Raw genomic sequence first — 19,426 nt, forward strand, 5'->3', positions numbered from 1 at the left:
TGTGTGCTAGTCTTCAGGGCAGGTGTGATGTAGTTGATGTTTGTATGATGTTGTAGTTTGTATGTGTATGTTTTATATTGTTTATAAAATATAAAATACGTTTCCTTTAGTTGAAACTCTATATAAACTATATTCGACTACCTCGAATATAAAGTTGGTATTTTCAAATAAACTACAAAATACAACTATTTTCTGTCCAGGTCTGTTGGTTTGAATACCTTTCTTGTAGATGGCGTCTACTCCCTTCCCCATCTTCTCCTTATTGTTGGTGTCTACGTCCATGTAGGGGAAGACTCGGGCCTGGTAGGTCCACAGGTAGTCGTTGGAACCAAAGAAGTGCACAGGGAACTCTCCTACGTTGTGTCTCATACGTAGGATGTTCTCCGGAATGTTCTTGGGATGGCTGACCTCCGCAGGCCACCACCTAGACAGAGGATAGGAAGGGAAAGACGATATGAATAAGAAAAGAAAATGGGTCACGGCCCATGGCAGAAAAACACTACCATTTTGCAACCACTGCCATATTGTGAATAGAAATGCAGATGTATTTTGGTTCTCAGTACCTTGGTTGTTTAGTAATGTCAGAACACTTCAGAGTTAGGATACTTTAGCATTGGGAACGTGGTTTAGGCAGGGGAGAACTTTTACTAATATGCTGGATGCCAATCTGTTTCTGCTTTAGCCAACTTGTTGTTGTTTTGCCAAACCAATGCTGAGCCAGTAAGGTTGGTACCCAGGCGGCTGTACTGACCTGTATCGGCCCACTTTGACCCACAGGATGTCCTTATAGTGGGGCTTCTTCCCGGCCAGGCAGTCGTTGCAGAACCAACTGCCCTCAGGCATGTCGATGTTCAGACACTCCTGGTGGAAGGCAGCAGGACACGACTCACAGCACAGCAGACTGCCCCCTGGAGCATGGGAGAGGAATAACAGTTTGGCTAGTGAACTGGTCTACGGGATTGAAAACACACAGGAGTAAACAGAGATGTAACTGGGCTCTAGTATATAAAAACGCTGATCACGTGTTCTGCGAAAATTGGACCCTGATCATGTAATGTACATTACATAATAGGTATGAATTTACTGAGTGTATCTATGCATATCTGACTCTAACAACCCAACATATGTGGATGCCGGCGTACCTTCGGAGCAGACAAAGCACCAGCTGACGTTGACGTGTTCATGGTTGCGGATGCCCCTGCGGGGGGTGAAGTGGTTGGGACACAGGAAGCTGTTGTTGGCCAGGACCACACTGCCCGCTGCCATGCAGTAGTCATTGGCATGGTACGCCACAGGGCAGCGCACACAGCGCGTCAGACGACCTACAGGACACACAACACAGGGGAGACGGGCAGAATGAGCTGTTAGTTAGAATATTTGGTATACATTTACTTCCCACAGCTCACTTCAATTAGTTTGTCTTTCTATCATGGTGTTTAAATGAACTGAATTGCTTGTGCAAAAAATTATTTTAGCACAAACACATGCAGAAATGTTTCTGTTTACTAACTCCAACATCATCCTTTCTCCTGTGGAGTTACCAAGATAAGGTGATTGCAATTGAACCAAACTAAACTGAACTGTGCTAGGTGAAGCAGAGCAGCACCCACCTTTGGAGATGGAGGGGTTGACAGGGTTGGTTATGAAGCAGGACAGACAGACGTGGAGAGAGCAGCGGAAGCCCCGGTGCAGTGGGGCAGCGGGAGCTTGGTTGGCTATACACTCTCCATGGTAGAACTTCCCACACACTGGGATCATACAGCGCTTCACGTCCTCCCCGGGCTTCTTACACGCAAAACAGGTGTGGACACCTAACAACAAACACATCAGCTTTAATCAACTGATTTGCTTTTACTAGCCAGAGAGAATGATTGATGCTAGGATGAGAGGATGACAGGGGAGAGAATCAGCAAAATAGCGTATGAAACAATCAGAGAGAACACTGATAAGTCTATATGCAACTAATAATAGTCTTTCCATAATTTTGTCTGAGCAGGAATGGGGCTTAAAAACATGACACTAGCTACTGTAGGTTTCCATCCAATTGGCGACAGATTTTCATGTGAATATTCTAAAATCCTCATAAAAACAATATGCGCATTTTCCCAGCAGAGATGTGTTTCCATCAAATTGACTTGTTTCAGATAAAAGGCTGTCCGTGATGACGTAGTGCACATAAAAATACCTTTTGCGGTTAAATTCCCGAATAACAAATACAAGTTAAAATGGGTTTCCATCGCATTTTCAACTCTACTGATGGTTTTCTCATTAATAAATGTTGCGTTATATGGCGAGTGTGCCCACTCTGGTGTTGGCACGTATAGCCTACATGATGAGATTATTATGGACAAAAGAGCGAGATTATTTTTATTTGTCAAATGGCAGCCAAGTATCGATGATCATGTCACCAGAATAAGACCCTCAATATTTATTGGAAAGGAGCATCAAGATCATCACCTTGGATAACATGTGTGAAATGCTTGATAATGACTGGCTTTCATCAGGCTTCTCACTCAAGAGAAAGCTTCAAACTGTAACCAGTGCCTGCAACCTGGTTCAGGTTATCAGTCAACCTACCAGGGTAGTTACAAACAGTACAGGATTAAATCATCAACAAGTATTGATCATATCTTTACTAATGCTGCAGAGATTTGTTTGAAAGCAGTATCCAAATCCATTGGATGTAGTGATCACAATATAGTAGCCATATCTAGGAAAGCCAAAGTTCCAAAGGCTGGGCCTAATATTGCATATAAGAGGTCATACAATAAGTTTTGTTGTGATTCCTATGTTGTTGATGTAAATAATATATGTTGGTCTGTGGTGTGTAATGAGAAGCAGACATACACTGCACTTGACGCATTTATGAAATTGCTTATTCCAGTTACTAATAAGCATGCACCCATTAAGAAAATGACTGTAAAAACGGTTAAATCCCTGTGGATTGATGATGAAATTGAAAAATTGTATGGTTGAGAGGGATGAGGCAAAAGGAAAGGCAAATAAGTCTGGCTGCACAACCGATTGGCAAACGTATTGCAAATTGAGAAATCATGTGACTAAACTGAATAAAAAGAAGAAGAAACAACACTATGAAACAAGGATAAATGACATAAAGAATGATAGTAGAAAGCTTTGGAGCACCTTAAATGAAATGTTGGGAAAAAAGGCAAACTCATTCATTGAATCAGATGGCTAATTCATCACAAAACCAACTGATATTGCAAACTACTTTAATAATTTTTTCATTGGCAAAATTAGCAAACTTAGGCATGATATGCCAGCAACAATTGCTGACACTACACATCCAAGTATATCTGACCAAATTATGAAAGACAAGCATTGTAATTTTGAATTCCGTAAAGTGAGTGTGGAAGAGGTGAAAAAATTATTGTTGTCTAATAACAATGACAAGCCACTGGGGTCTGACAACTTGGATGGAAAATTACTGAGGATAATAGCGGACGATATTGCCACTCCTATTTGCCATATTTTCAATTTAAGCATACTAGAATGTGTGTGCCACAAGGCTTGGAGGGAAGCAAAAGTCATTCTGCTACCTAAGAATAGTAGATTGGCTGAGAGAAATTGATGATACAAATATTGTGGGGGCTGTTTTGTTAGACTTCAGTGCGGCTTTTGACATTATTGATCATAGTCTGCTGCTGGAAAAACGTATGTGTTATGGCTTTACACCCCCTGCTATAATGTGGATAAAGAGTTACTTGTCTAGAGCATGTAGAGCATGGCGCTTGCAACGCCAGGGTTGTGGGTTCGATTCCCACGGGGGGCCAGTATGAAAAATGTATGCACTCACTAACTATATGTCGCTCTGGATAAGAGCGTCTGCTAAATGACTAAAATGTAAAATGTAAACACAGAGGGTGTTCTTTAATGGAAGCCTCTCCAACTTAATCCAGGTAGAATCAGGAATTCCCCAGGGCAGCTGTTTAGGCCCCTTACTTTTTTCCATCTTTACTAACGACTTGAGTAAAGCCAGTGTGTCTATGTATGCGGATGACTCAACACTATACACGTCAGCTGCTACAGCAACTGAAATAACTGCAACACTTAATAAAGAGTTGCAGTTAGTTTCGGAATGGGTGGCAAGGAATAAGTTAGTCCTAAATATTTCCAAAACTAAAACCATTGTATTTGGGTCAAATCATTCACTAAACCCTAAACCTCAACTACATCTCGTAATGAATAATGTGGAAATTGAGCAAGTTGAGGTGACTAAACTGTCATGGTCAAAGCATATTGATACAACAGTAGCTAAGATGGGGAGAAGTATGTCCATGAGCTCTGTTCTGCCTTCTTAACAACACTATCAACAAGGCAGGTCCTACAGGCCCTAGTTTTGTCGCACCTAGACTACTGTTCAGTAGTGTGGTCAGGTGCCACAAGGAGGGACTTGGGAAGATTACAGTTTGCTCAGAACAGGGCAGCACGGCTGGCCCTTAAAAGTACACGGAGAGCTAACATTAATGACATGCATGTTAGTCTCTCCTGGCTTAGAGTGGAAGAGAGATTGACTTCATCACTGCTTGTTTTTTAAAGAGGTGTAGACAAGCTGAATGTACCAAGCTGTCTGTTTGGAATGCTGGCACACAGCTCGGACACACATACCTACCCTACGAGACATGCCACCAGAGGTCTCTTCACAGTCCCCAAGTCCAGAACAGTCTATGGGAAACGCACAGTACTACATAGAGCCATAACTACATGGAACTCTATTCCACATCAGGTAACTCAGTCAAGCAGTAAAATCAGATTTACAAAAGAGATAAAACTACACTTTATGGAACAGTGTGGACTGTGAAGAGACACACACACACACACACACAGGCACACACTCAGCATTCGCAAACACATGCTAACACGCACTCTACACAAACACAATTTAATATTGTTATTTTGCTGTATTATTGATTTTGTATTATCAATATGGTATGGTAGAGTAGTGTGTAATAAGGTGTTGTGTTATGTATTGTTTTATTGTATGTAAATTGTGGTTGGACCCCAGGAAGAGTAGCTGCTGCATTGGCAGCCGCTAATGGGGATCCGTAATAAATACAAATACCTCCCTGTGAAGTTCATCATAACTTATCTCATCTGTTGCCTAATAAACTGCATGCTTTCCCGACGAGTCGTAGTGGGAGGATAATAATAATAATAATATGCCATTTAGCAGACGCTTTTATCCAAAGCGACTTACAGTCATGCGTGCATACATTTTTGCGTATGGGTGGTCCCGGGGATCGAACCCACTACCTTGGCATTACAAGCGCCGTGCTCTACCAGCTGAGCTACAGAGGACCACACAGGATCACACAACATGTCATCGCGTGACTCCAAGTTTACTTCGATATGATGGTTATTATATTAATATTTGCGCACTAAAAGCAGTTCTACTGACATGTCTCGCATAATTCATTTTACAGACACAAAAAGTTCCCACTTTTCTGGCGTATTTAGTTTTGTCAACATTTGAACATTTTACCGAAAAATGTTCTGTTTCCATCAGACCTGTCATTACATTTTTTATCCGACATGTACTATACTCCCATAAAAAGGTTGGATGGAAACCTGGTTAATGAGTATAGAGTGGTTGTGTTTTTACAGAATATGTGCTTGACCCACCAGACTTGCACTCCTGGCAGATGAACTTCCCTATAGGAGGCTCTGTGAGGCCGATACACTGGAGGTGGAAGGCCCCACAACACTGGCCCTCACACAGCAGCAGCTCCCCAGTCTTCTCACACACCTACCATAAACATTTAGACAACATTACAGCAACATTTACACAACTATCTGAAACAATGAGCAAAGAGCAAATACAGTCAGTCCATAAGCACGTATTGCACATTAAAACAACATAAGGTAACCACTCATACATTGGTGATGTGAGGCCTACTCACCTGACACACATTCTCCTTCAATGAGGCAGCGCCCCCTCTGTCCCCTATGATCTTCTTATTGGGGGAGAGTGTATCATCGCACAGTGAAGACTCCTCCCTCATGGATGAAAAGCTGTCATCCAAACTGGATGTAAAACCCTGAGGAGCAAAGAAAATGAAAATCAGCAGGAGAGTTCAAACACTAACACGATTCCATGTAGAAACATTTTAAATGTTATTAAAATGATTAGATAATTATTGAGAAATGTCTATTTTACCATGTACTTTCTATGTTATTATCGGGTCAAACATGGACCATAAAATATAGCTCGAGATTTGACCTCTTGTCTGACCTCTGGATCTAGGGTGTCCCTCCCATCGTCATGGAGATCAGTTTCCTCAGTGGGGGGCGTGGTGACATCACAGTCTGACCCGCTCTCCAGGCTGCTCGGGGGGCAGGGGGCAGGGGTGCAGGGTGTAAATGTGGAGGGTGCAGGGGTGGCTGTCGTAGGTGGCTTGATCTTTGATTTAGAGGAGAGTTGTCCAGAGCCTGGGAACAAAAACAGTCAAGTCAACTTTGACCCCAAGACCAATCAGTCCTTTGAATTGACAATCATTAAGTAAATGACAGCAGTATGACAAAGAATTGTGATAAACAGTGTATAGTCTCAAATGTCTTGATGGTATTTCCATACTCATCTTACTCAAAAGTGAGAAAGACTCTTAAAAAGTGTGTAATGTGGGCAGTTTGAGGGAGATCCTTCCTGTGTAGACTGACCTGAATGAACAGCATGACTTGATAAGATGGTCTTCAGGGACTTGACCTGTAATAGATAATTAACCAGTCAACCCCTGTTTTAAGGCCTTCCTTACTGTGAAAATCAATGGAACCATCAGATACCAAAAATCCTTAATGAGCAAAGCACAACCATTCCCTAACACATCCATACCCTCTTCTTTGGAATTGTGGCAGCCTCCATAATCTTCGGAGTTGGTTTCCTCTGTCTCTTATGGATGGTTTCCAAGTAAGGAATGTCACCTGCCACAAGACAACAGTGTTACTATGGACCTTTACACACATCTGGGATAATGACTACTACTACAGAGGAGTAATGTAATAAAAACAGCAATTCCTTGGTTTCACGGCACATTGCATTGTGAAACCTTTTTGTAATTTTATGCAATCCAACCAAAGTATACATTTGATATGTAAATAGTTTCTTACCAACATTCTTCGTCAGACCGTCACTCAACAGCGAAGGGGGCGGGATTAGAGTATCTATGGACAGGATAGGTGCATCCTGAGGGGGAGTGTTCTCTATTGGGGGAGGGGCTTGTCCAGTGGGGGTCTTGGATGGTTCGTCTGGGGGCAGAGTTTGTATTTCAGGAAGTGGGTTCAGAGGGGCATGGTCATGTGTGGTTTTCCCTGATGGTAGGGGATCTGGTTTGTTGCTGTTGGAATGTGCCACCTGGAAAAACATGAAGAGGATATAGAGCTGGGATCATAATACAAAACCCTGAAAATCCAAGAGATGTAATATGTTTGAGTGATCTACCTTTCCCAAAGACTGGAGGGGCTTTTTCTGTTTCTTCCTTGTGGAGATTACTTGACCGTACTCTTCTGTCCATTCTATGAGTCTTTTGCTTGGTTTTCGAATTCGTTTATGTGCTGTTGAAGATAAGTGTGCAAAAAGTATGACTATGCCACACATGTAAAATCATTACATTTCATGATCTACAGAAGATCATGGCCCTGCATCGGACACTTTTACTTCATAGACGTTGATATTTTCATTATGACTCCAGAAGCAAAGTTAATGCATTGATCAGTAATTATCTCCTTTGGGATACCCTTCTGTCAAACCAAGGAAATAACAAAAACTCTTATTTACCTGTGGGAGCCTCCTGGCCTTCCCCAGTACTTTGTGTAGTGTTTGAAGAGATTGTAGCAGGGATAGTCTGCTGGTCCAACACTGTCTTTGGCTGAAAGGACACTGATGGTTCTACACCACCCTGCTCCAAATGCACCATGTTCTGTAGTCTCTCATTCGTTAGCCTACTGCAGCCCTCCCCCACCCCCCCTAATGTCTCTAAATCCTGGTCAAACTTCTCCCAAGAATTGCTCGGAAGGGGGTGCGAGGCCTCCATCCCAAGGTAGCCAGGTCCAGGAGACCTCTTACCACAAGGCACTTTTCCATTCGGTTTCTTTTTTGTCCCGGACGAGCCTCTCTTTTTGGCTAGCCTTTTCACGCCCTGGTTTGTGCTGCCTTCAAGTTGTGGAATTTCTACCTTCAGAGAAGACTTGGGTTTGACCTTGGTTTTGCTCTTGCCTTGTTGACTTTTGCTGAGACTCGGGCCTTGACCGAGTGACTCCTCTCCCAGTAAGGGTGGAATCACGGAAGGCTCCTCTTTTACATGGGCACTGGGTGGTCCGATTTCTAGCTCCAAGGGAGTTCCATCTTTCTCCCTGGTATCGTGCATGTCCTTCAGCAGCATGAGGAAAGTACTGAACTTGTAGTTAGTGTCTGGTTTAAAAGACACAGGTTTCCCATCACCCTCACTTGATTCCAGGGACTTGAAGGATAACTCTTTAATGTCTTTGAAGGCGTCCATGGGAGAGAAGCATGGCGAGGAACAGGAGGAGATGTCAGACACACAGTTATTTTTCTTTGCCTTCCCAGAAGTCAGAGGTATGAAGTCCACAGGCATCTGGGATATCAAGAAGCCCTCATCTTCAGTCTTAACCTCTGCTTCAAAGTCCTTCAACCTGGTGAACTTTGAGGAGGACCAATTTGGCAAAGCAGTGATCTGATTATCATTGTCAACCTTTAAAGGTTTGTCCTCTGTATCACAGTCTGTTTTGGTCTCTGGTTTATCAGAAGGAGTGTTTGTGGAAGATGACATCTCCTCCTCTGTCTTGGTGATAGGAAGGAAACAGCCAGGCTTTGGGCTGAAGAACAGATTCTGTTTCCGCTCTGCTAACTCCATAGCTTTAAGAGCTCTGGTCATTAGGCGGTTGCTAGCTGGCAGATGTGCAAGCTGCTTGCGCAGGGCCTTCGACTCATCAGGGAGCTCGGGCACACTTGAGACTGGAGTCTTCAACTGATCAACAGGACATTCTTTGACTGTTACGCTATACCCTGGAGTCTTCAACTGATCACCAGTAATTTCTTTGACTGTTGCATTCGACACTGGAGTCTTCAACTGATCAGCAGGGTGTTCTTTGACTATTACACTGGACACTGGAGTCTTCAACTGATCAATAGAGCATTCCTTGATGGCCGCACTGGACACTTGAGTCTTTCTGTTGACAGCAGCTGCAGTTTGAGTCTTTTTCTTGCAGGGGCCCTTGCTGAAGGCACTGTGGTTAGATAAGGAGGCGGTAGTGTTGAGTCGCCTGTCTTTTCCTGGTTTGCTGAACCACAGTCGACTGTGTCCTTCAGGATGCTTCTTCACCTCTTTTACTACTGGAACTGAGGGCTGAGTCTGAGCGGGCTTGGATTGACGCTCAAGTGCTTTAGGACACAAAATATTGGGGATAGAGTCAAGGTCCGAATACGGACATTCTTTTATGTCCCCCTCTGGCTTGTCAGTGCTGTCAAATGTTGTTTTGGTGTTCAAGCACTCATTTATAGATTTAAATGCTTTACTTGGCTTCTTCTTGCTTTGAGGCTTCTTGGAAGTGCTTCCTTTTGTTGGGGAATGTTTACTGTGTGGTGACAGAGTTCCATTTGTTAAGTTGCTTGGTGCAGGGTGTATACAGTTGGGTGGATTGGAAGGGGTAGTTGGAAGAGCCTTGCCCTCTTTTTCTGATGTGGACACATCATAGAGGGTTGTAGATAGGGAGTCAGGTATAGAGACACCCATTTTGGGTCGCTCTGGGAGGACAGATTCTGCTTCAGCCACACTGGTTTTCCAAGATGCATTAAACCTCTTGGGTATCTATGAAGGCAAATAAAGCTTTTCTGTAATCACAAATGTTTGTATTTTTAGATACATTCAGTTAAAACATGATTCATTATTGTCCAACATATACAAAAGCTGTGCCACATAATTACAATGTATTTGTAGTCTTCGTCCCTTTGCCTTCCTCTCCTGCGCAGCAAGGGGAGCTGTTCGAACTCAAAGCCTCCATTAAATGTGTGTATAGCTTTCCCTGTGACCCAGGCCAGTTCCACAGGCTGCCCAAAGGTCCTGATGTGGTACTGCCGACAAGGCCTGTCACTGGGCTCTGCAACATCATCACACAGGAGCAAAGGACCAAGGCCACTTGGTATTAGTGTTTGTAGATTTTATATTAATTTAACCTTTATCACAGATATAACATATATTTTGCAAGAGCATGATATGAAAAGTGGAATGCGAAACACAAGACTTCCATGGTAGTGCAAATCTGTTCAACAAGATCAGCTCAAACCAAACAATGGCTTGTTAAAATAATATCAAGGACCAGGGCATACCTTTCATTTTGTTGTAGGTTCCCTGTAGTGGGTCAACGGTCACCTCACAAGGCCACCAGGGTCTTCGGTTGAACTTTGCCCATATAACTTCACCCTCTAAAAACTTTACAGGTGGAAAGGACTTCTTCTTTGGGCTGCCCATCTGTTGACAGACACCAAATAAGTCAATATTTAAATTACTTCAAGACATGTTTCAAAAGGTTTAAAAATCATGTTATGTATTACATTACTATATCAGAATGTACATGCTCATTTAAATATGCAAATATGTCTGTAAAAATTGGGTCAAAATCTTTATCTTCAAACATATACAAGCATTCCAATATTTTCCAAGACTATATGTTGCTGAGTGGCCAGGACCACAGTCATGATACATCTACAACCAATCTGGTTGCTATTGAAGTGTATTAGGAGGTAAATTAGGTTAGGTAAAGTTTAACCTCGTCCCCAGTCTCGAATTGCTGGCGCATGAGAGAGCCGGCGTGAATAGGTAAAGTTAAATCCTTACAACTCTATTCTAATTTTCACCAGATGCAACATAGTGCAAACCGATATTATATAATCAACTATCTTTTAAAATATTTAAGAAATGTTTTTTAAACACTCTAAATGCATATATCAGCTCTGTGCACACTCTCTGGCCTAGATGTCAGTCAACTTTACTAACGGGTGATTCCTCACGAAACTATATAGAATAAAACCGACCATGATTTGAGGGATTTTCCCTCAATTAAATCCATAGAAGGGTTCTTTGGAGGAAGGATTGTTGACATACAGTATATTTAACATTTGTATCTTAAAGAATAATTGAGACATAATTAATTAATTAAAAGTTGGAATATTTGTGACATTTTGACCTTACCCAGGTGTATGGTGTCATATGAAGCTTTACCACTTGCTCTGTAATATGAGTAGTATTTTGATTTCAATAACAATTTTCTTACATTAATTTATGAATATTGAAAATATAAATCTTTTGATTTGGCAAAAAAATGTAATATATATTGTTGAACATAATAAACTCCACGGGCATTGAAAGTTCCAGAGTGGGATCTCTTCTACTTTTAGAGTTATGATCCAATTTGTAAGCATTACCAACACAGTGAATGTGAAAATGGATTTTAAATGTTTGCCCTCTGCTCATGAATTGCAGGATGTGCAATTAAACAAGGAGGGCTGTGGTTACATTGCCTACTATGGCAATTTCTCTGTATAAAATGGGCCATAACTTTAAAACCAGCAGAGATCCCACTCTGGAACTTTGATATGCCCGTAGAACATATTATGTTCAACAATATATTAAAACATTTGCCAAATCAAATATGGTTTATTTTCAATATTCATGTTGATATGTTTCAATATTCATAAATGAATGTAAGACATTTTTTCTTAAAATCAAAATACTACTCATATTACAGAGCAAGCGGTAAAGCTTCATATGACACCATTTTTTGCTTTGTAGGACATACAGATGAAACATTAAGGAGTCTTAAAGGAGGCCTGGGTGGTATGCTTTTAGATACAAATGTCAAATATATGTCAAGAATCCTTCCTCTAACGAACCCTTCTATGGATTACATTTTGTGAATATCCAAAAAATCATGGTCATTTTTTGTTCTAGTTTAATGAGGAATCACCCTATCAACTGATCATGCAAACATCCCAGAGAATAAACAAAGCTCTGGATATGGGCTGACTAATGACGTTTCTCTGTGCAGATCTTTTATTGATTGCAAAAGGTAGAACTATTGACTATAATTTACCATGAGATGCTGGCGTATACTGAGCCAAACAGGAACTGAATGACATGGATCCTCTCCGGCTACAGTATGAGGAGCTTATCTATTATAGAGGAAGTGACCTTGCTTGACCTTTCTGGCTAATTAACCAGAATTTAGGCCTCTCACTATCTTCATTAACATTTCACATACAATCAAAACCCATAAGCTTGACAATTTATGTTGCACAGTAAAACAGGTGATATGGACTGACAAGGAAGTACCTAGGCCAGAACTGTGACATACAGGATTTAAATATGAGGGCTGTTGGGTACTGTATGATGTTGCTGTGAATAGCCATGTTATGTAAAAGGTCAGTAGTAGGACTTGCCATTGCAGGCCCAGAGGGGCTATTCCCAAGAGAGAGCGGCTCACAGTCACTCCCCCAGTCCTCGTTTGACCCATCATGTGCTGTAAATGGGGGGACACCAGGGGACTGCAAGCCTTTACCCACAGACAGCCCTGGCTCCGGTATATTTTTGACCTTCAAGTTTAAAAATCCAGGAAGAGGTTCAGGTGACTTTCCAACCTTTCTCTGTCTGTCTGTCAGAGGTAAAGCTATATCCTCATCATCCTCTGCATCATCATCATCATCATCAAACAAAGTGGACTCAAAATGCAGGTAGCCATTCGCAAAGGGGCTGTTGCTATCCAGTGAGAAGGCTGGACTGGGTGGGTCAGAGAAGCAACAGTCACTCTTCTTCTCCACACTAAGATTAGTCTTACTGGTGTCTGTGTCTCTGCTGCCTGGCTGGGGAGGTGTGAGGGCCAAGGAATTTACAGCATTCCGGGTATGCGAGTCTTCCCTGGAGCCCTGGGAGGCCCTCTCCCCGACTCCAGGTAGGACCAGGTCCGGGTGGCTGACCATGGTGGTCAGGTGCTGTAGCCTTCCCAGAGGGCTGTAGGAGGAAGATAGGTCCTTGATGAACCCATAGGTGGATGTAGATTTGAGGGCAGGGGCGGTGGACAGCTGCATGGCATGTGGAGGGTCTAGTCTTGAATTGCGGTTATGGTGCTTTGAGCAGGGGGAGACAGGGTCATTGGGGGCAGAGGTCAATGTTAGGTCAGAGCAGCAGGCCTGAGCATCTTTGATGGGCAGTTCATAGGGCCGACTCATGCTGCCATGGCTCCATCCTAAACATAAAAATAAAACAGAAATAGGTTTAAAAAATTGATAGCAACTTTAATTGCATGGATTTGCAATTATTGATCACATACACTTTGTTGTCTATAATGATAGTCTATTTATTGTAAGCTATCAAAGAGCATGGCAAAATAGTTAATGATAAAAAGTTATAATCTATTATTATTACTGAGCTTCAGTATCTATGAAAGTGTGAGATGGTTATCTTGCCCCACCTCAAAAAAAGGTGAAGAATGAAAATAGGTATAAGGCAGCCACAATATCGTCATCATTCCAATCCTCGACCCCGCCAAGAACGTAGAATCATGTTCAAATTAGACCAGCATAACTGTAATGACACGCTGTCCTGCCCAGCGACAACGAAGGGTTAAATTGATTTAAAAGGCTGATGTAGAAATCGCGAATGCCCATGAATAAAATGGACAGCTCTTGACAGCGCCTGTCGCCTGTGCATCAACTCTGTGTGCCATGGCTCACGAGGCACCAGAGATAGTGCATAGCTGGCACGCTACAATACAGTATGGACACACAAGTTCACACAGCCACACATTCGTACAGACTTACATCGACAGATGTCTACTGTACATACACAATCACGGAATGTTTCAACAAAAAAACGCGGATATCAATGATATGCCGCAATAATCTTACCATTGAAATGTCCGTCACCGCAAAAACAACTGTCAACCCTTTAATTTATATAGTTAAATGTGCTGTTTCCCAATTTTGTGAAAGCGGATGAGGAGAATCCCAGTAGCAGCAATACTAGGCCAGGATCCTGTGGACATCCACTGTCTCTACTTGCGATAGCTGTTACTCCACCGGCGGCCCCTTCAAAAGATAAATATATGCATGCATTTCACTTACTGAGAGAACCACCCCTTTACAGCGACATATCATACTGTGCTATACGTTTCTAATTCCTTGTTACCTCATATTCAATGCATATTATAATAAATGATTACTATTTCCTAGCTGTCGACCTGCCCCTTGCAGCCCCTGACTGCCCGTGTCTGTCTGTAAGAGCAAACCAATCGTCACTACCTCCCAACCTCCAGCATGAAGTATTGCTGAGGCTTTGAGTGCCACCAAAAATCATAAAGATATGTGGGATGGAAAAAAGACGCATATATTCCTATCTACTGGTCCAATCCTCGCTTAATTATCACATTAATTTCCAATTACTCTCTTTCACATTAATCACTAATGACATGCGTGCCATTTGCTCAACTTGTGCCAACAATGGCATCATATCATACCCCAAATGGAAACCTCATGCGCTTTTTAAATTATAGGATTATGTCTTCATTTAAATGCATTGTAATATAGGCTATACCCGGAAAACAGATGGCTTCCTTTCCTTTAGACGAGTTGCAAAGCCTTATTTCCTCTGCTCACCGGGTCCTTCAAAATGGAGTCTGTTCACAAAAAACAGGCCACAAAGTGTTAAAATATGCTCGATATAAAGTTCACATCAAAGCGCACATAATTTAACCGCTATTACGCAGACGTTTCCAATCCATCCAAAACATTCAAAAGCCTCAATGCAAAGCTACATTAATTTTCAAACCTTCGAAGAAACCACTTTCCACAATAATATTTAGTGTAAGCTATTTAGTGTATAGGCTATCATATGACAGGTTACAGATGAAAGACTCACGACGGGAAACTGTAACTAGTGTGTGTAGGGGGACAGTGTGCCATAACGCTAATTTCAATAATGAATCCATCTTGCCCTGAACATCAAAATATGGTTTTAATGACGTATTGGCTTATTTGTGTGGATTGTTGCAAATGAAATGATACAATGGTAGACACCGTGGATAGGCAGTGTGCTGTAAAGCACCAATAATAAGCCTCTGAAAGTACACATCTAGGGGGGGTCCTAGATAAATACACAACCATCAAATATGCAAAGCTATTAATCAAATAACAGTGCTGTATTTCGAAAAGGCAAGATATGTATTCACACTCTCCATAAGACGAATATGCGATATTTTTCGTCGAGTGGAAAAACTGAAGCCTACGGAAGAACTGCGCTGCCTGCTCAGCCTCGCTCGCATGAGCCTGGAGGGAGAGAGGGCCTGCAGTGTACCGCACACACACAGTCAAAACAGCGCCCCGACAGATCAAACACATTCATGCGTCTCAAAGCCCTAATAAACCCATCTTTCTTTCGTTTTTAGACAGATTTGTAACGTGAAAAATACCATAACATGATTTAAAGCCTATCTATTTACATATCCGTCAAGAAATCGAGTTGAAGTAAACTGTTGAATCATCATCTTGTTATGTGAAGTGTGTTCCTCTATGCTGTGCTGTGTCTGCGCAGTTCGTAATGTCGGCAGTCAGTCATAACATCAAACAATGGTGGTTAGAGACAGCAGCACTTGAGTTGCACAAGACTCAGCTATATGTACCACTCTATTCTTATCTCCTTTTACACCACATGCTTACCTGTCATGCCTGGTTTATAGACCTGTGCTCATCTACCTCTACCCAAGCTGTGTTTTCACTATTCACCACTACAATGTGGACCCTTAGGAGTATCTTACCTGTACACAAGTCTCCATCATGTCTTCTTGTGGCAGAGTGATTGACAAGCCCATTATAAAATATTTCACTGTCCATTAGCCTACTTACTGACAATGATGTCACTTATGTTAATAGCTCTGTCCATGACATGACTATAATGTATTTCAGTAATTTGTCAGTCTTCATACTCATACTTTATTTGGTAACACTTTACTTGAATAAACTCTCTGTCAAAAGGGCTACATTACACTGTTAGGCCTATAACACTGTTATAACACTGCCATTTGTTATAAACAGTAGTCAGCTTATGATTTATGATGACATATGCCATGATCAGCTAATTGGCTAGGTTTAAAATTACCCAACTGTCTTAGCTAATTAATGTTGTCATGGCCGTTAATTACATATATCATGTATTTTTATAACAGTGTTATGTAGCCCTTATGATTGAAAGTTAATGTAAAGTTTAATACTTTGTTCAATACACTACTAAAAGTATAGAAAACAGTAATTGGCCCATTGATAATTTGAGGTCAGTGGGTCAATCAGATCTAACCCTACATGACCTCTAACCCTACAGCTATTGGTGGTGAATAAAAAAAACCTGGAAACTTAAGTAAACAACTAAGTCATGATGCATTGATTATACATAACACAACATCATGATTGTGTGTGTGTAGTTGTGTAACTGCAAAATATAACTTTTTACAGTATTTACTGGTTAATTTAGGTTTCGTGCTCTGAGGATGGTGACAGTCAACCCTTCAAATCCACTGTGACACTGTCACCTTAATGAAGATGCCACACCCCTCCCTACCCACCATCACCTTCAAATCAAATCAAACCAAACTGCTTATGAGTTATGACTCATCTGGCACAAAAACAGAAACTGTCCTTATTTCTAATAAATGAGATGTCTCAGAGGAGTGACAGTTTCTATTTCTGTCATCTCATCTATCACATTGCTACTAGTGTCTTCAAACAAAACAACCTCTCTTTCTCCTGAATAAGAATGAGTGCTTCAGCTGAGCCATTGGAGGATAATACCATACAGTGTTCCTCAAGCAGACACTTATTCAGGTGGGGAAGGAAGAGGGCAGAACAACCAAAAGTACAGTAACATGTTTTTGTGTGTGGAAATCAAATCAAAATGATCATGATGCATGCATTGCACTATCATCATTGTCTGTTTGTGCGGTGGATGCAGCATTGAGTTAAAGCCCTGGTTGGTATACTCACAGGCTCGCGCCAGGCTCTGTTGTTGAAAGCCAGAGAGAGAGAGAAGGAGGAAAGAAGGGTGGAGGGAGGGAGGCTGTTTCCAGCGGCCCTGGGAACAGGAACAAGGCTGCCCCTTAGTGGCACGCCATTCCTCCCCCCTCCCACCTGCAGCATTATGTATGAGACAGGAGCCAATTGGCTCAGAGGATATGCAGCTGGACATGGCTACACCCAGTTATTAAAGACATTAGAATGAAGAGGGCCTAAGAAAGCCCTACAACTCCAAGTCTTAATTATTTAAACGTCCAGTGCAATATAATTAATCTTTAGATTAGATCATTTAAAAAACGTTTTTGCACTTTAACAATATGTTGGTTACATAGAAAGCACTATATTTCCTCTCTATAACGTGTTTACAGTAAATGACACAATTATAATACGATTTCTACTACATTGACAAAATTAAACCTGTCTTTGTGCACCCCAAAAAAGAAATAGAAACTAGAAGAACTGGCATACTGTACTTGTATGGCATTTGTATGGCATATAACTCAGGTCACAAAAAAATAATTGGATTCAAGTGTGGCGGTCAAATGTCCCAGACATTCATTCGGTTGTCACTAGTTAACACAGTCACAAAATCTAAATAGGCTATTTCATAAAAAATTCATGAAAACCAAAATGTGCTTTTTGGTCTTCATTTAAGACTAGGATTAGGCATAACGTTAGCAGCGTGGTTAAGGTTGGGGTTAAGGTAAGGGTTAGGTAAGGGTTAGGTTTAAAATCAGACTTTAAGAAGATACATTATAGAAATGGGCGGGATTTTGCCATAACTATGTCTATTATATTGACAAGAAAGTTAACGAACTGCTCTAACAATGGAAATACATGTCCTCAAAGATGGAAGGCAGGTGGGAGGAGGCGATATCAGGTGGGAACATTCTAGCCAATGAGAGGGCAGATGCGTATGAATAGGTCATAGAGATAGATAGAGGACTCATCTTTGTATCTGTGCCATTATAAATCAAAATCAAATCAAATCAATTCAAATTTTATTTGTCACATACACATATTTAGCAGATGTTATTGCGGGTGTAGCGAAATGCTTGTGTTTCTGGCTCCAACAGTGCACTAGTATGTAACAATTCACAACAATACACACAATACACATTTACATTTTACATTTTAGTCATTTAGCAGACGCTCTTATCCAGAGCGACTTACAGTTAGTGAGTGCATAAATTTTTCATACACACAAATCTAAAAGTAGAAGAATGGAATTAAGAAATATATATATATATTAGGACGAGCAATGTCGGAGTGGCCTAGACTAAAATACAGTAGAATAGAATAGAATACAATATATACATATGAGATGAGTAAAGCAAAAATATGTAAACATTATTAAAGTGGCTAGTGTTCCATTATTAAAGTGACCAGTGATTCCAAGTTTATGTATATAGGGCAGCAGCCTCTAAGGTGCAGTGTTGCGTAACCGGGTGGAAGCCGATTAGTGATGGCTATTTAACAGTCTGATGGCCTTGAGATAGAAGCTGTTTTTCAGTCTCTCTGTCCCAGCTTTGATGCACCTGTACTGACCTCGCCTTCTGGATGATAGCGGGGTGAACAGGCCGTGGCTTGGGTGGTTGTTGTCCTTAATGATATTTTTGGCTTTCACGTGACATCGGGTGCTGTAGGTGTCCTGGAGGGCAGGTAGTTTAATCCCGGTGATGAGTTGGGCAGACCACACCACCCTCTGGAGAGCCCTGTGATTGCGGGCGGTGCAGTTGCACCGCCTGCACCAGGCGGTGATACAGCCCGACAGGATACTCTCAATTGTACATCTGTAAAAGTTTGTGAGGGTTTTAGGTGCCAAGCCAAATTTCTTCAGCCTCCTGAGGTTGAAGAGACGCTGTTGCGCCTTCTTCACCACACTGTCTGTGTGGGTGGACCATTTCAGATCGTCAGTGATGTGTACGCCGAGGAACTTGAAGCTTTCCACCTTCTCCACTGCGGTCCCGTTGATGTGGATAGGGGCGTGCTCCTCCTGCTGTTTCCTGAAGTCCACGATCAGCTCTTTTGTTTTGTTGACGTTGATTGAGAGGTTATTTTCCTGGCACCACTCTCCCAGGGCCCTCACCTCGTCCCTGTTGGCTGTCTCGTCATTGTTGGTAATCAGGCCTACCACCATTGTGTCGTCTGCAAACTTGATGATTGAGTTGGAGGCGTGCGTGGCCACGCAGTCGTGAGTGAACAGGGAGTACAGGAGGGGGCTGAGCATGCACCCTTGTGGGGCCCCTGTGTTGAGGATCAGCGAAGTGGTGTTGTTTCCTACCTTCACCACCTGGGGGCGGCCCGTCAGGAAGTCCAGGACCCAGTTGCACAGGACCC

The 19,426-nt window shown here is 42.0% G+C and overlaps 1 protein-coding gene across 1 annotated transcript in view; it reads right to left on the reverse strand.

The window, feature by feature from the left end:
* The window catches only part of LOC311142714 (histone-lysine N-methyltransferase, H3 lysine-36 specific-like), a 46,490-nt gene extending 32,175 nt beyond the window's left edge, over positions 1–14,315 (reverse strand). The window contains exons 1-16 of the mRNA XM_084178373.1: positions 13,934–14,315; positions 12,470–13,272; positions 10,361–10,502; positions 9,959–10,131; positions 7,793–9,842; positions 7,457–7,569; positions 7,126–7,369; positions 6,851–6,939; positions 6,679–6,724; positions 6,254–6,450; positions 5,922–6,059; positions 5,644–5,767; positions 1,611–1,811; positions 1,143–1,322; positions 752–908; positions 219–424 (exon numbers count right to left, since the gene is read on the reverse strand). Of these exons, the coding sequence (XP_084034499.1) occupies positions 219–424; positions 752–908; positions 1,143–1,322; positions 1,611–1,811; positions 5,644–5,767; positions 5,922–6,059; positions 6,254–6,450; positions 6,679–6,724; positions 6,851–6,939; positions 7,126–7,369; positions 7,457–7,569; positions 7,793–9,842; positions 9,959–10,131; positions 10,361–10,502; positions 12,470–13,255 (4,846 nt within the window). The 5' untranslated portion in view covers positions 13,256–13,272; positions 13,934–14,315. The remainder of the gene's footprint in view (positions 1–218; positions 425–751; positions 909–1,142; positions 1,323–1,610; positions 1,812–5,643; positions 5,768–5,921; positions 6,060–6,253; positions 6,451–6,678; positions 6,725–6,850; positions 6,940–7,125; positions 7,370–7,456; positions 7,570–7,792; positions 9,843–9,958; positions 10,132–10,360; positions 10,503–12,469; positions 13,273–13,933) is intronic.
* Positions 14,316–19,426: the final 5,111 nt, after the last annotated feature.

This window comes from Coregonus lavaretus (assembly GCF_964263955.1).
Source record: "Coregonus lavaretus genome assembly, chromosome: 15".
NCBI lineage: Eukaryota > Metazoa > Chordata > Actinopteri > Salmoniformes > Salmonidae > Coregonus > Coregonus lavaretus.